Raw genomic sequence first — 12,434 nt, forward strand, 5'->3', positions numbered from 1 at the left:
ATAGAAAAAATATTACAACAAATATAATGGCTGGACTCAAATGTGCTGGTTGATAAAATACCTGTATTTATGGGAAAGATTTTTGAAAAGTGTATTTTGTTCTTAAATGATATTGTAAATTGGAATGGTAGAGTTATGTCCTTCATGGAGTTATCAGAATTGTACGGAAAGGTCTACAACCAATTGTACCAAGAGTACAACCAATTGATTACAGCATTACCCCACAAATGGAGGAGGCAGGTGGCAGCATGAGGAGGTAGGGAACTGGTCTGTCTGACCAATATAAAGGATCTGTCACGATTGTCGTATGGTGGAAGAGAGGAGGACCAAGGCGCAGCGTGAAGTGAAGGCATTCTTCTCTATTTATCATCACGAAACACTTTACAAACTAAACAAAACAATAAATGACGACCGTGAAGCTATAAATGACAAGTGCAGACACAGGCAACAGACATAGACAATAACCCACAATACAAAACAGGCTACCTAAATATGGTTCCCAATCAGAGACAACGCAAAACACCTGCCTCTGATTGAGAACCATATCAGGCCAAACACAGAAATAGACAAACCAGACATACAACATAGAATGCCCACACAGATCACACCCTGACCAACCAAAACATAAAACATACAAAGCAAACTATGGTCAGGGTGTGACAGGATCAACACTGGCGGAGGAATAAAAATAACATAATTAAGAAAATATACCAGTTTAATTTGAGGACCAGTATGTTGACAACTGTGCAATATAGATTGCAAAATAGTTGGGAAGAGATTTTTGATGTACCGATTCCATGATACAAGATGTATGAGTTGATATATATAAAATAATGCAAGATTCAAGATATGCTTTTCAGCTAAAATTATTATATAGAATTCCTGCCACCAGCAAAATGTTGAATATTTGGGGCATAAAACCATTGAAGCTCTGTAGATTTTGTTGTGAGGATACAGAATCAGTAGACCATTTATTTTGGTAATGCCCTCAGGTAGCCTGTTTCTGGTCTCAGGTTCAGGAATGGCTGAAAATGCATATCATTGATCTAAAATTGACCATAGAAATAGTACTGTTAGGAGATCTGGAGAGACCGGGTCAGTCAATTACTAATACTTTTACTAAGAGTATTAGTAATTATGTATCTTGAACTTGCAATCTGTGGATTCTACTCGATTAGATAGAGTTACATTTTACGTTAAACATCACAGCATAGTTGAAAGATATTTGTTGCGTAGAAACCTGAAGTGGGTGGCCAGCAGAGCTAGATGGGATGGGCTGAGGGAAGATGAAGTTTGGAATGTGGAATTGGAGACAAGTGGGAGTGGAGTTGCTGTGTGGGAGATAGAATGATGGTCAAAGATAAAATGAAAATTAAATAAATAAAAAGTCAAAATAAACATAATAAAAAGTACATTTGAATGACACTAAGTGGCAGTGTTTTTACAACTAATGCCGGTTTGCCTGGGGCTGATGCCGTGCAGATGTTTGTACACATGCGTATACACACACTCTCATTCAAATAAACACATACAAGAACACACACATACATGTAATAGTGCCAGATATGCACACAAATATAAACAGTTGGCATTGCTGTTATGATTTTAGTTGTCCTTGATGTCTTTTGTTTTAAATGTATTATTATAAAAAATATTTTTTTTGCAATGTTGTTTGCTGTTTTCTTCTGTCTTTTCCTTTTTTTTCTTTAGTTCACTCTCTTGGTTGTTGGTACATTGGGGGGTCCTTGGGGGCGGGGAATAGAATTAATTGTATTTATTGTATTATTTTTTCTTCCGGGGGGGGACTGTGGGAGGGGGACTGTGGGAGAGGTCTCAAATGGTTGAGGGACAGCTATTGTGGAACTGTGGGGGGGATCTTGGAGGGTTCGGGTTCACATTTTTTGGCCTGGTGGTAGATCGGTAAACATGCTCTTGAGCAGGGCATTGACCCTGGATGCTTCTGTGTGTCGCTCTGAATGGGAATCTGTTGGATGACTGGTATGATGTAGTTGTTGAGCGGCTTCACTGCAAGTATATTGTATTTTTCGAATATTCAAAAAATAAACGATTAAAAAAAATATATATATATAGTTTTGGCAAGTCGGTTAGGACATCTACTGCGTGCATGACACAAGTAATTGTTCCAACAATTGTTTACAGACAGATTATTTCACTTATTATACACTGTATCACAATTCCAGTGGGTCAGAAGTGTACATACACTAAGTTGACTCTGCCTGTAAACAGCTTAGAAAATTATGTCATGGCTTTAGAAGCTTCTGATAGGCTAATTGAGTCAATTGGAGGTGTACCTGTGGATGTATTTCAAGGCCTACCTTCAAACTCAGTGCCTCTTTGCTTGACATCATGGGAAAATCAAAAGAAATCAGCCAAGACCTCAGAAAAAAAATTGTGGACCTCCACAAGTCTGGTTCATCCTTGGGAGCAATTTCCAAACGCCTGAAGGTACCACATTCATCTGTACAAACAATAGTACGCAAGTATAAGCACCATGGGACCACGCAGCCATCATACCGCTCAGGAAGGAGACGCATTCTGTCTCCTAGAGATGAACGTACCTTGGTGCGAAAGTGCAAATCAATCCCAGAAGAACAGCAAAGGACGTTGAGAAGATGCTGGATGAAACGGGTACAAAAGTATCTATATCCACAGTAAAACAAGTCCTATATCGACATAACCTGAAAGGCCACTCAGCAAGGAAGAAGCCACTGCTCCAAAACCGCCATAAAAAAAGCCAGACGGTTTGGGGACAAGGATCGTACTTTTTTGGAGAAATGACACGCACCTGCGCATCAGACACCTGGACTCCATCAATTCCTTGATTGCCTGCCCTATATATATGTCACTCCCTTTGGATCCTTCCCAAGGCGTCATTGTTTCTGTTTCATGTCTGGGCGTTGTTCGAGGTTCTTGTTTTATTAAATCACTCACTCCCTGAACTTTCTTCCCGACTCAGTGCGCATAGTTACAAGGCATTTAAAAAAATCTGAAATAACCTACAACTTCTCATTGGTGTTAGCCCCTACTGGTGGCACAAAGTTATAAAGGTAAAACCAAATATTTAAAGTCATTATATTAGTTGATTTAGAATGGGAAGCTGTAGCCAATTACATTTGAATAAAAAAATCCTAAATGCCACCACAATTCAAGAACCCACCCACGCACATGCATTATACCAGACACACACACTTCTCTCTTCTCTTCTCACTCCCTCTCTCCTCTCCTCCCTCAGGTTGGCAGTAAAGAACACCACTCTCACTCTGTCCATTCTGAAGATTATTGACCGGAGTCACGCCCAGAAACTACAGCTGAAAGCAATGGACACCGTGCTGTTCGGACCACCACTCAGTGAGTGTCTAAGTGTGTGTGTGCATGTGGGGTTGATATGTGAATTCCTGTCTGACATTGTATGCTCTCTGCTGTATGCTGTCTATTTACTGTGTTTGGAATAGCCTGAAATCCCTGAAATAGACATTGAAATATATATACATATACTGAATAAAATGTAAAGTGTTGGTTTCATGAGCTGAAATATAAGATCCCATACATTTTCCATGTGCACAAAAAGCTTATTTCTCTCATTTGCTGCACGCATTTGTTTACATCCCTGTTAGTGAGCATTTCTCATTTGCCAAGATAACCCATCCAACTGACAGGTGTGGCATATCAAGAAGTTGCTTAAACAGCATGATCATTATAAGAAACTGAAGATCTCGTACAATGCTGTGTACTACTCCCTTCACAGAACAGTGCAAACTGGCTCTAACCAGAATAGAGAGAAGTGGGAGGCCCCGATGCACAACTGAGCAAGAGGACAAGTACATTGGTGTCTAGTTTGAGAAACAGATGCCTCACAAGGCCTCAACTGGCAGCTTCATTAAATAGTACGCGCAAAACACCAGTCTCAACGTCAACAGTGAAGAGGCGACTCCGGGATGCTGGCCTTCTAGGCCGAGTTCCTCTGTCCAGTGTCTGTTCTTTTGCCCATCTTAATATTTTTATTTGCAACTCTACCCCCTCTTGTCAGCAGAGAGACATTTTTAAGTTTTAGAGTTCATTTCCTGCAATTCTACACAATTTGTCATGGGGCGTAGAAAAAATGAAGCAGTTTAAAAGCAAATTTGCTGCAATTCTACACATTTTACAATTGGGGCAGAGATTATTTACACAAAGTTTAACAAACACCTTCCTAATATTGAGTTGCAAACCCACCCTCTGAATGGCACACATGCATGTCTTAAGGCTTTAAACCCTTCTTTAACCTGTCTCCTCCCCTTCATCTGAACTGATTTTAAGTGAATTTAACAAGTGATAAGTGATAATAGCTGTCACCTGGATTCAGCTGTTCAGTCCATGTCATGGAAAGAGTAGGTGTTCTTATATACAGATTAAGTCAGAAGTTTACATATACCTTAGCAAAATACATTTAAACTCTGTTTTTGACAATTCCTGGAAGTAAAAATTCCCCATTTTAGGTCAGTTAGGATCACCACTTTATTTTAAGAATGTGAAATGTCAGAATAATAGAGATTTATTTAAGCTTTTATTTCATCACATTCCCAGGGGGTCAGAAGTTTACATACTCAATTAGTATTTGGTAGATTTGCCTTTTAAATTGTTTAACTTGGGTCAAACGTGTCGGGTAGCCTTCCACAAGCTTCCCACAATAAGTTGGGTGAATTTTGGCCCATTCCTCCTGACAGAGCTGATGTAACTGAGTCAGGTTTGTCGGCTTCCTTGCTCGCACATGCTTTTTCAGTTCTGCCTACAAATTTTCTTTAGGATTGAGGTCAGGGCTTTGTGATGGCCACACCAATGCCTTGACTTTGTTGTCCTTAAACCATTTTGCCACAACTTTGGAAGTATGCTTGGTGTCAATGTCCATTTGGAAACCGATTTGCGACCAAGCTTTAACTTCATGACTGATGTCTTGAGATGTTGCTTCAATATATCCACATAATTTTCCAACCTCATGATGCCATCTATTTTGTGAAGTGCACCAGTCCTTCCTGCAGCAAAGCACCCCCACAACATGATGCTGCCACCCCCGTGCTTCACAGTTGGGATGGTGTTCTTCGGCTTGCAAGCATCCCCTTTTTTCCTCCAAACATAATGATGGTCATTATGGCCAAACTGTTTTTATTTTTTTTATCTGACCAGAGGACATTTTTCCAAATGTACGATCTTTGTCCCCATGTGCAGTTGCAAACCGTAGTCTGGCTTTTCTATGGCGGTTTTGGAGCAGTGGCTTCTTCCTTGCTGAGCGGCCTTTCAGGTTATGTCGATATTCACACTCACAGGTACACCTCCAATTGACTCAAATTATGTCAATTAGCCTATCAGAAGCTTCTAAAGCCATGATATCATTTTCTGGAATTTTCCAAGCTGTTTAAAGGCACAGTCAACTTAGTGTATGTGAACTTTTGACCCACTAGAATTGTGATACAGTGAACTATTAGTGAAATAATCTGTCTTTAAACAATTGTTGGAAAAAATTGTTGTCATGCACAAAGTAGATGTCCTAACAGACTTTCCAAAACTATGGTTTGTTAACAAGAAATTTGTGGAGTGGTTGAAACACTTAGGTTGGAGTCATTAAAACTTCCGACTTCAACTCTAATTTCCTTTTTTTGTTGTTGATACGAGGGCCTTCAAAAGGGGGGTTGCCCATCCCTGATAAAGAGATATGCAGTGCCTTCAGAAAGTATTCACACTCCTTGAGTGTTTCCAAATGTTTTTGTGTTACAAAGTGGGATTAAAGTATTTAATTGTACTTTTTTGTCAACAATCTACACAAAATACTCTGTCAAAGTGCTTTGGGGACCTTTAACAGAATGTGACTGGCTGAACGGTTGTTTTATGTGGAAGATGAGGGCTGCAGTAGATATATCAGATAGGGGGGAGTGAGGCCTAAGAGGGTTTTATAAACAAGCATCAACTAGTGGGTTTTGCGACGGGTATACAGAGATGACCAGTTTACAGAGGAGTATAGAGTGCAGTGATGTGTCCTATCAGGAGCATTGGTGACAAATCTGATGGCCGAAAGGTAAATAACATCTAGCCGCTCGAGAGCACCCTTACCTGCCGATCTATAAACTATGTCTCCGTAATCTAGCATAGGCAGGATGGTCATCTGAATCAGGGTTAGTTTGGCAGCTGGGGTGAAAGACGAGTGATTACGATAGAGGAAACCAAGTCTAGATTTAACTTTAGCCTGCAGCTTTGATATGTGCTGAGAGAAGGACAGTGTACCGTCTAGCCGTACGCCCAAGTACTTGTATGAGGTGACTACCTCAAGCTCTAAACCCTCAGAAGTAGTAATCGTACCTGTGATTACTACCTCTGAGGGTTTAGTATTACATTAGCGCAAACAGTATGCATGTTTTGGAATATCTTTGTTCTGTGCTTCCTTCTTTTCACTCTGTCAAGCTAACGTTTGCTAGCTAACCATCTAGGCTCATCATTTAACAATTGTATTCATATTTATGGATGTGAAGACCTTTAGTCAGCTGCTTTCATGCATTTCTCTGCCAACCTTTAACAAACAATAGGCAACATTTCCAGGTAACTCATTTGTTCAGTCAGACACACCTGTGTATGCACACATTTTGTTCCACAGAAGTTACTCAGTGTAGCCTACAGTGTAACTCTAACTTGTCTCATGATCACATCTTTATCACTCTCCAGACAGCCATTGTATCAACATTCCCCTCAACGTCAAAAGAAAGGAAACTTCCTTCACAAGCAAAGGCATCAGATCAATCAATCACATTTATTTTATAAAGCGCTTTTTACATCAGCAATTTTCAAAGTGCTTTACAGATACCCGGCCTAAAACCCAGAAGAGCAAGAAATGCATAGGCAGAAGCAAAAAACTCCCTAGGAGGCAGAAGCCTAGAGAGGAACCAGGCTCAGGGGGGTGGCCAGGCCTCTTCTGGCTAGTCCTCTTCAGATCAGAATACAATTTGGGTTCTCAACACACGTGAAATCAACTTCAAATGAACGAAACCATGTCTGTTTCTGTCCCTCTCCCACTCACCCCCCATCCCTTCTCTCTCTCTCTCCCTCTGCCAGTGAGCAGACACAGCTACCTGAAGGACCTGATGTTAGTGGTCTCCATAGTGATGGCGCTGGGTGGCTGCTGGTTTGCTTACATCCAGAACCGTAGCTCCAAAGACCACCTGGGCAAGATGATGAGGGACCTGGAGGGCCTACAGAGAGCAGAGCAGAGCCTGCACGACCTGCAAGAGAAGTCAGTCACATTACACACACACACACACACACACACACCTGGAGGGACTCTCAAAGCAGATTCTCACATACACACAGACACACATCCTCACACATTCTCACACAGAGACATAAACACATGTATTTGACTTGAGTGTATGGGTATTGTACAGGGTCAGCAAAAAGTGTGTGTGGGTGAATGTGTTTAACTATACTTGTGGGGACCAAAAGTCCCTACAAGAATAGTAAACAAAAAGTTGACCATCTGGGGACATTTTTTGTTAGTCCCCACAAGGTCAAATGAGACTTCTAAGTTTAGGGTTAAGATTAGAATTAGTGTTAGAATTAGGGTTAGGAGCTACGGTTAGGTGTAGGGTTAAGGTTTTCAGGTTAGGGTACAGTGAAAATAGGATTTTAAATTGGACTGAATTGTGTGTCCCCACAAGGATAGTTGTACAAGACAGTGTGTGGGGGTTACATTATTGTATTGCCAATGTTTGCTTATTTAAGTTTCATGTGTGGGAAGGTGTGTGTGCAAAATAGATACTGTAGCTTGTATGTTGTCCAAACGAGGACACTGTGGCATTAAGCCTGAGTTTACTCCCCAACGTTTGGATAACCCTTGATTCAGCTCGGCGCACCAGATTGGAACCCACAATTCAAATCCTTTTCACTGTAACAAAAGTTGAGTCCACATTACTTGCCTGTTTCTTGGCTACATTAATTAAATAATTTTTGGGGCATGAAATGGTCCTTCAAATAATGGCAGGTGAGATAATCCTGGTAAGAAATGTTTATTTGTATTTGGGGTTTTTTCACCTTTAACCAGGTAGGCTAGTTGAGAACAAGTTCTCATTTACAACTGCGACCTGGCCAAGATAAAGCAAAGCAGCGCGACACAAACAACACAGTTACACATGGAACAAACAAACATACAATCAATAATACAGTAGAAAAGTCTATATACAGCATGTGCAAATGAGGAAGGATAAGGGAGGTAAGGCAATAAATAGGCCATAGGTGCGAAATAATTACAATATAGCAATTAAACACTGGAGTGATAGATGTGCAGAAGATGAATGTGCAAGTAGAGATACTGGGGTAAAAAGGAGCAAAATAAATAACAGTATGGGGATGAGGTAGTTGGATGGGCTATTTACAGGTGCAGTGATCTGTGAGCTGCTCTGACAGCTGTTGCTTAAAGCTAGTGAGGGAGATATAAGTCTCCAGCTTCAGTGATTTTTGCTGTTTGTTCCAGTCATTGGCAGCAGAGAACTGGAAGGAAAGGCGGCCGAAGGAAGATTTGGCTTTGGGGGTGACCAGTGAAATATACCTGCTGGAGCGTGTGCTACGGGTGGATGCTGTATGGTGACCAGTGAGCTGAGATAAGGCGGGGCTTTATCTAGCAAAGACTTATAGATGACCTGGAGCCAGTGGGTTTGGCGACGAATATGAAGCGATGGCCAGCCAACGAGAGCATACAGGTCGCAGTGGTGGGTAGTATACGGGGCTTTGGTGACAAAACGGATGGCACTGTGATACTGCATCCAATTTGCTGAGTAGAGTGTTGGAGGCTATTTTGTAAATGACATCGCCGAAGTCGAGGATCGGTAGGATGGTCCGTTTTACGAGGGTATGTTTAGCAGCATGTGTGAAGAATGCTTTGTTGCGAAATAGGAAGCCGATTCTAGATTTCATTTTGGATTGGTGATGCTTAATGTGAGTCTGGAGGAGAGTTTACAGTCTAACCAGACCCCTAGGTATTTTGTAGTTGTCCACATATTCTAAGTCAGAACCGTCCAAGAAATTGCCAAGAAACTGAAGATCTCGTACAACGCTGTGTACTACTCCCTTCACAGAACAGCGCAAACTGGCTCTAACCATAATCGAAAGAGAAGTCTCACAACTGAGCAAGAGGACAAGTCCATTAGTGTCTAGTTTGAAAAACAGAAAATATTTACACAAGAAGCAACCTAATATCACACAGTCAACTCTAGTCATTTAGTAAGTTCACCATTCTGTGATTCTGACTGTTAAACATCGCACAGTGTTCAACACAATGCTCTTCATGTCATCATTTGATCTGATCAGTCAACGCCAATTTTTTCTAAAGTAATCTGTTATCATTTCATTTCAACCCAATAAGCAAAAAATTAAACTGTTCTTTTGCCCATCTTAATCTTTTCAAATTGGCCAGTCTGAGATATGGCGTTTTTTTGCAACTCTGCATAGAAGGCCAGCATCCCAGAGTCGCCTCTTCACTGTTGACGTTGAGACTGGTGTTTTGCGGGTACCATTTAATGAAGACTTCTGAGGCATCTGTTTCTCAAACTAGACACTCTAATGTACTTGTCCTCTTGCTCAGTTGTGCACTGGGGCCTCCCACTCTTTCTATTCTGGTTAGAGCCAGTTTGCACTGTTCTGTGAAGGGAGTCGTACACAGCGTTGTACAAGATCTTCAGTTTCTTCAATTTCTCGCATGGAATGGCCTTCATTTCTCAAAACAAGAATAGAGTTTCAGAAGAAAGTTTTTTGTTTCTGGCGATTTTGAGCCTGTAATCGAATCCACAAATGCTGATGCTCCTGTAAAGGCAGTCAATGTTGTTCTCCCCCTTAGACGAGGAGGAGCATGGATAGGACCAAGATGCGGATTGAGGGAAATAAGCCATCTTTTAATGACAACAGCAAACAAGACACTACAAAACTACAAAACAACAAATGTGACTAACCTTCAACCGTCCTGTGAGGACACAGGAACAAACACCCACAAAACCCCAGTGAAACCCTGGCTGCCTTAGTATGACTCTCAATTAGAGACAAACGATACACACCTGTCTCTAATTGAGAATCACACCAGGCCGAACACAAAACCCAACCTAGAAATACAAAACATAGACTGCCCACCCAAAACACACGCCCTGACCATAAACACATACCAAAACAACATAAAACAGGTCAGGACCGTTACAGCTCCAGATACTCAACTAGTCTAAAGAATGCCAGTTTTATTGCTTCTTTAATCAGAACAACTGTTTTCAGCTGTGCTAATATAATTGCAATAATTAGTTTTCTAATGATCAATTAGCCTTTTAAATGATCAACTTGGATTAGCTAACACAACGTGCCATTGGAACACAGGAGTGATGGTTGCTGGTAATGGGTCTCTGTATGCCTATGTAGATATTCTGTCACACCCTGATCAGTTTTACCTGTCCTTGTGATTGTCTCCACCCCCTCCAGGTGTCTCTTGTTTTCCCCAGTGTATTTATCCCTGAGTTTCCTGTCTCTCTATGCCAGTTCGTCTTGAATGTTTCCAAGTCAACCAGCGTTTTTCCCGTTCTCCTACCTTTTTGCATTTTCCTTTTTCTAGTCCCCCTGGTTTTGATCCTTGCCTGTTTCTGGACTTTGTACCCGCCTGCCTGCCTTGACCACGAGCCTGTCTGCCACTCTGTAACTCCTAGACTCTGATCTGGTTTTGACCTTTTTGCCTGTCCGCGACCATTCTCTTGACTACTCCTTTGGATTAATAAACATTGTAAGACTCCAACCATCTGCCCCCTCGTGGTTCTGCATCTGGGTCTTGCCTTGTGCCCTGATAAATTCCATTTAAAAAAAATCTGACGTTTCCAGCTACAATGGTCATTTACAACATAAACAATGTCTACACTGTATTTCTGATAAATTTGACGTTATTTTAATGGACAAAAAAATAGCTTTCTTTCAAGAACAAGGCCATTTCTAAGTTACCCCAAACCTTTGAATGGTAGTGTGTGTATTTTATTTTTTGCGCAAAACACGGGGTTTGCCCCACCTGCCCTGAATTTCGGGTCACCACTGACCCCTACTAACCTCAAGTCATGTCAAAGTCATTACTTAAAAAATGGTACCCCAGATGGGACATGAACAACATTGAGAAATAACCAATGCAAATATTTGGTTTGTGTGTGTGGAATTACAACATTGGATTCAACCCAAGAAAATGTGCTCTTCGTTATCATACCTGTCAATGGGAATGCACGGCGTCATTCTGACATTGGGAGCTTAAATGCAAATAACAGTGGGGACAATGCAAATAATGAGAATACGGATAATGTGAATGGAGATAATGGAGTTGATTTGGGCCAGAGTTCTGGGAATCTGAAGGCTCGGGCTGGACCACAGGCCACAGGAGGTCTAACCAGTTACTCTCTTATTGACATGGACCTGTGTGTGGAAGTTCTGGCTAGCCCTTCCTCTGACACCCAACCTTCCTCCCTCTTCTGGTTCATCTCCAGAGGTCGTAGTCCTCCAGTTTCAAGGTAACATACTTGATATTCGTCGGACTCACATCTCCAAGCGCTCATCCACCATAAAATTCCAACGTCTGAGTGAAGAGCAACAATAGAGCACAATAGATCTCAGATTCACTGAGCACTCTAGCCCGCTAATGAACAGAGCTCAGGAAGAGTGGAATGAGCGTTGCACTGAGGCCTGTACTCTGGAGCGGGATCGATTTGGAGGTGGAGGGTCCATCATGGTCTGGAGCTGTGTTGTCACAGCACCATCGGACTGAGCTTGTCATCATTGCAGGCAATCTCAACGCTGTGCGTTACAGGGAAGACATCCTCCTCCCTCATGTGGTACCCTTCCTGCAGGCTCATCCTGACTTGACCCTCCAGCATGACAATGCCATACTGCTCGTTCTGTGCGTGATTTCCTACAAGACAGGAATGTCAGTGTTCTGCCATGGCCAGCGAAGAACCTGGATCTCAATCCTTTTGAGCTCGTCTGGGACCTGTTGGATCGGAGGGTGAGGGCTAGGGACATTCCCCCAAGAAATGTCCGAGAACTTGCAGGTGCCTTGGTGGCAGAGTGGGGTAACATCCTACAGCAAGAACTGGCAAATCTGGTGCAGTCCACGAGGAGGAGATGCACTGCAGTACTTAATGCAGCTGGTAGCCACACCAGATACTGACTGTTACCTTTTGATTTTGACCCCCCCCCCTTTTGTTCAGGGACACATTCCATTTCTGTTAGTCACATGTCTGTGGAACTTGTTCAGCTTGTCTCAGTTGTTGAACCTTATGTTCATACAAATATTTACACATGTTAAGTTTGCTGAAAATGAACGCAGTTGACAGTGAGAGGACGTTTCTTTTTTTGCTGAGTTTACATGATTTCATATGTGTTATTTCATAGTTTTG

At 41.8% G+C, this 12,434-nt stretch overlaps 1 protein-coding gene across 9 annotated transcripts in view; it reads left to right on the top strand.

Annotated features, from left to right (window-relative positions):
- The window catches only part of LOC129868781 (stromal interaction molecule 1-like), a 91,506-nt gene that overhangs the window by 46,997 nt on the left and 32,075 nt on the right, over positions 1 to 12,434 (top strand). For all 9 annotated transcript variants that reach the window (XM_055943012.1, XM_055943011.1, XM_055943013.1 and 6 more), the window contains 2 exons: positions 3,254 to 3,369; positions 7,096 to 7,273. In XM_055943012.1, the coding sequence (XP_055798987.1) occupies positions 3,254 to 3,369; positions 7,096 to 7,273 (294 nt within the window). The remainder of the gene's footprint in view (positions 1 to 3,253; positions 3,370 to 7,095; positions 7,274 to 12,434) is intronic.

This window comes from Salvelinus fontinalis, chromosome 13 (genome assembly GCF_029448725.1).
Source record: "Salvelinus fontinalis isolate EN_2023a chromosome 13, ASM2944872v1, whole genome shotgun sequence".
Classification (NCBI taxonomy): domain Eukaryota; kingdom Metazoa; phylum Chordata; class Actinopteri; order Salmoniformes; family Salmonidae; genus Salvelinus; species Salvelinus fontinalis.